Source organism: Colobus angolensis, unplaced genomic scaffold (genome assembly GCF_000951035.1).
Source record: "Colobus angolensis palliatus isolate OR3802 unplaced genomic scaffold, Cang.pa_1.0 Scaffold83, whole genome shotgun sequence".
Classification (NCBI taxonomy): Eukaryota; Metazoa; Chordata; class Mammalia; order Primates; family Cercopithecidae; genus Colobus; species Colobus angolensis.
Genome location: NW_012122154.1, coordinates 168718 through 172585, shown reverse-complemented (window position 1 = coordinate 172585; position 3868 = coordinate 168718). Strand labels below are relative to the sequence as shown.

The 3868-nt window shown below is 42.0% G+C and overlaps 1 protein-coding gene across 1 annotated transcript in view; it reads right to left on the bottom strand.

The window, feature by feature from the left end:
• Positions 1-3868, bottom strand: part of BRCA1 (breast cancer 1, early onset) — a 136888-nt gene that overhangs the window by 30812 nt on the left and 102208 nt on the right. Inside the window, exon 14 of the mRNA XM_011929928.1 lies at positions 3193-3508. Coding sequence (XP_011785318.1) covers positions 3193-3508 — 316 coding nt within the window. The remainder of the gene's footprint in view (positions 1-3192; positions 3509-3868) is intronic.

Sequence of the window (3868 nt, the reverse complement as noted above, 5' to 3'; positions counted from 1 at the left end):
GGGAGGCGGAGCTTGCAGTGAGCCGAGAAGGCACCACTGCACTCCAGCCTGGGCAAGAGTGCAAGACTCTATCCACCCCCCCCAAAAAAAAAACAAAAAAAACTTGAAGTCTCAAATAGTTTAATAAAAATTATGTACACATCAGCAGACATAGAATTACAACTAAGGATTCAAAATAATAATATACACCTACTATGTACCACAAACTTAAAACTTAAAAAAATATACATTGGGCCAGACACGGTGGCTCATGCCTATAACCCAGCACTTTGCAAAGCTAAGGTGGGACTCTTGAACCCAAGAGTCTGAGACCAAGACCAGCCTGGGCAATACTGTGAGATCTCATGTCTTTAAAAAAAAAAAAAAGTAAAAAGAAAAAATATATATTAATTTTGCTTTAATAGCCGATATCATTTGATTCCCTAAGACAGTTTCTTTGCATAGTGACACTCTACTGTACTATAAACTTATCAGCCTACACTTTATAAGCTGAGAGATAACTACCCTACACAGAAAGTTATGCTACAGACATATATGGCTTAAAACCAAGACTCAACCCTCTGATAGTTACAAAACACTGAAATCAAGATGTTACTAAAAGTCAGTGCAAAAGCGATCAATTCTCTCGTAAGGAGAAGGCTTAGAAGGGGTTCATATTCTTCCCCAAAGAAATTTAGAGTCCTCTAGCTATTATCTATCAACCAAATAAAAATCAATAGGCAGCAAAAGAAATTAACCAGATCCATTATGGGCACAGTTGACCTAGCTGGTAGGTATTGTCTGATAAATAACTTTGTTTACCAAGGGCCATCATTTACTAGCCATAGCCACAGCCACCCACACCAGTATTTATGTGCTGTACAATACTGCCATGAAGCTCAGGCCATCTTTCTTTCATGTTGCCTTACTCCACACTGCCACAGGGCGCTGAAAAAATGCAGGCTAGAGAAGCTAATGACATCCTCCCCCTTTTGCCACCACCCTCTGCCAGGATCATTAGCAATTCTGAACTGATTAATTGCTGAAATCCCAGCCTTGAAACTGTTCTGTTAGAAGAGCAATGCTGAACTGATGAAAAGATCATCTTAACATGGGCTTCAGAATTAATCATGTGTAATACAGTCAGTAGCTTTCATCATAAATTTACCACACTTCACCAAGTCTGAATAGAGCTCAAAGTTTTCCTCTTTGCTTATTTAAAGACAACACCTACCCAAGCCAGTTGTAGTCTAAACTGCAGCTCAGAATTGCCTTTGGCAAGAAAGAGTAGACCATTTTAGCCATCTTTAAAAAGCTGAACTTGCAAAACAAAGGGATAAAGAATGCTAATTTTTTTTTTTTTTTTCTGAGACAGAGTCTTGCTCTGTCGCCCAGGCTGGAGTGCAGTGCCCGGATCTCAGCTCACTGCAAGCTCCGCCTCCCGGGTTTACGCCATTCTCCTGCCTCAGCCTCCCGAGTAGCTGGGACTACAGACGCCCGCCACCTCGCCCGGCTAGTTTTTTGTATTTTTTTAGTAGAGACGGGGTTTCACCATCTTAGCCAGGATAGTCTCGATCTCCTGACCTCGTGATCCGCCCGTCTCGGCCTCCCAAAGTGCTGGGATTACAGGCTTGAGCCACCGCGCCCGGCCCGTTTTTTGTATTTTTTAGTAGAAACGGGGTTTCACTGTGTTAGCCAGGATGGTCTCGATCTCATGACCTCCTGATCCGCCCGTCTCGGCCTCCGAAAGTGCTGGGATTATAGGCTTGAGCCACCGCGCCTGGCCCAAGAATGCTGATTTTCAATGAATAAGTAAGGAATTCCGGATGTGCAGGCAAATGATCAAGAGCCATTGAAACAGACACAGGTAAGAGCTTTCAGAGCAAATTGCTGGTCTGGGCATGGGATTATGAGATGAAAACATTTACAGCCAGCACTGTGCACTTATATCTACCAGGGCAGCCACAGCTTACTTTGCCCTTTCAGTAGTGGGATACATCTGGCCAGAGATGTTATGCTAAGTCACTACCTATGGAGAAGTTAGGATGAAAAATCCTAGCAAGGATATATTAAGAAAGATATTTCAGAATGATTTGGTCATCTCTCAGTGTGCAATAAATGGCACACCCACTACTGAATCCATTTGATAATCTGGTATGTTATCTCATCATAGTTTTAAAGAAATATTCACGCAATTATTATTATTATTATTATTATTATTATTTTGAGACAGAGTTTCGCTCTTGTTGCCCAGGCTGGAGTGCAATGGCGCAATCTTGGCTCAACGCAACCTCTGCCTCCTGGGTTCAAGCGATTCTCCTGCCTCAGCCTCCCGAGTAGCTGGGTACAGGCATGGGCCACCACGCCCAGCTAATTTTGTACTTTTAGTAAAGACGGGGTTTCTCTAGGTTGGTCAGGCTGGTCTTGAACTCCCGACCTCAGGCGATCTGACCGCCTCAGCCTCCCAAAGTGCTTGGATTACAGGCTTGAGCCACCGTGCCCGGCCACAAATTATTTTTATTATGAAGTGATGACAATGACAATTAATTACAGGGGTGGTAAACTTCTCAGGATGTCTGAAATCCACAAATAGCCCAAAAAGAAATGAGGTTTTACTGGTCTTAATATTTTAATGAGTATTTTTCCACAGTGTGAAGCAATTCCCATTCCTGGCATTAAGGACCCAAGGTGATGCCAAAATCCTAATAGCAAGGGGTGTTGCAGGGCAGACGTGGCAGGGCAGACTATTGAGTAACTGTCTTACAAGCCAGGATAAAAACAAACAGTAGAGAAATGCTACTGTCTGGCAGTACGTTTGGAACCAGTCTGAATTTAGTTAAATATGCTTGTAAATTCACCCATGTGAGCCAAGGGGGAAAAAAGACTCCTTCTGGGGAATAAAGGTATACCTACTTGCTTTTACAGATATAAAGGAAAATTCAAATTCAAAAGTCCTATATCATCCCAAAGTATAGCTTTTCTGCTAATATTTAATAATTATTTTCTCAAGTAAATATATATAAAATAATCCACACTATAGCTTTATCTAGATCTAAATTTTCAGAAATTAGTAATGGAAATTAAATTACACAGAACTATGATTGTTTCCTAGATTTCTTCCTCTAGGTTATCAATTGCCAGTACCTACATAAAACTGTTTCCAGAATGTTGTTAAGTCTTAGTCATTAGGGAGATACGTATGGATACACTCACAAATTCTTCTGGGGTCAGGCCAGACACCACCAAGGACATTCTTTTGTTGACCCTTTCTGTTGAAGCTGTCAATTTTGGCTTCTCCCTGCTCACACTTTCTTCCATTGCATTATACTCAGCAGTATTAGTATTATGAGCAGCAGCTGGACTCTGGGCAGATTTTGCAACTTGCCACTGGGGTACTTTCAATGCAGAGGTTGAAGATGGTATGCTGCCAACATGAGCTGACTCTAGGGCTCTGTCTTCAGAAGGATCAGATTCAGGGTCATCAGAGAAGAGACTGATTCCAGATTCCAGGTAAGGTGTTCCCTCTGAAAGGAATGGGAGAAGTTTAATTTACACAACAATGAATGTTGAATTACAGAGTTTTGGTCTCCGTTAAGAATTAAAAAGACCAATGAAGTTAGGTTAAGAGAAAAATGGGTACATGAATACAGTCTTGGTGGAAATCCAAAGTAGCCTAATTTCCTAAAAAGGAAATATGGCATTAGGTAGCAAACACCCTAACATGTGTTGACACTTTCAGTCAACAATGCTAGTTTTAGAAATATATCCACAGCCGGGTGCAGTGGCTCAAGCCTGTAATCCCAGCACTTTGGGAGGCCGAGACTGGCGGATCACAAGGTCAGGAGATCGAGACCCTCCTGGCTAACACGGTGAAACCCCGTCTCTACTA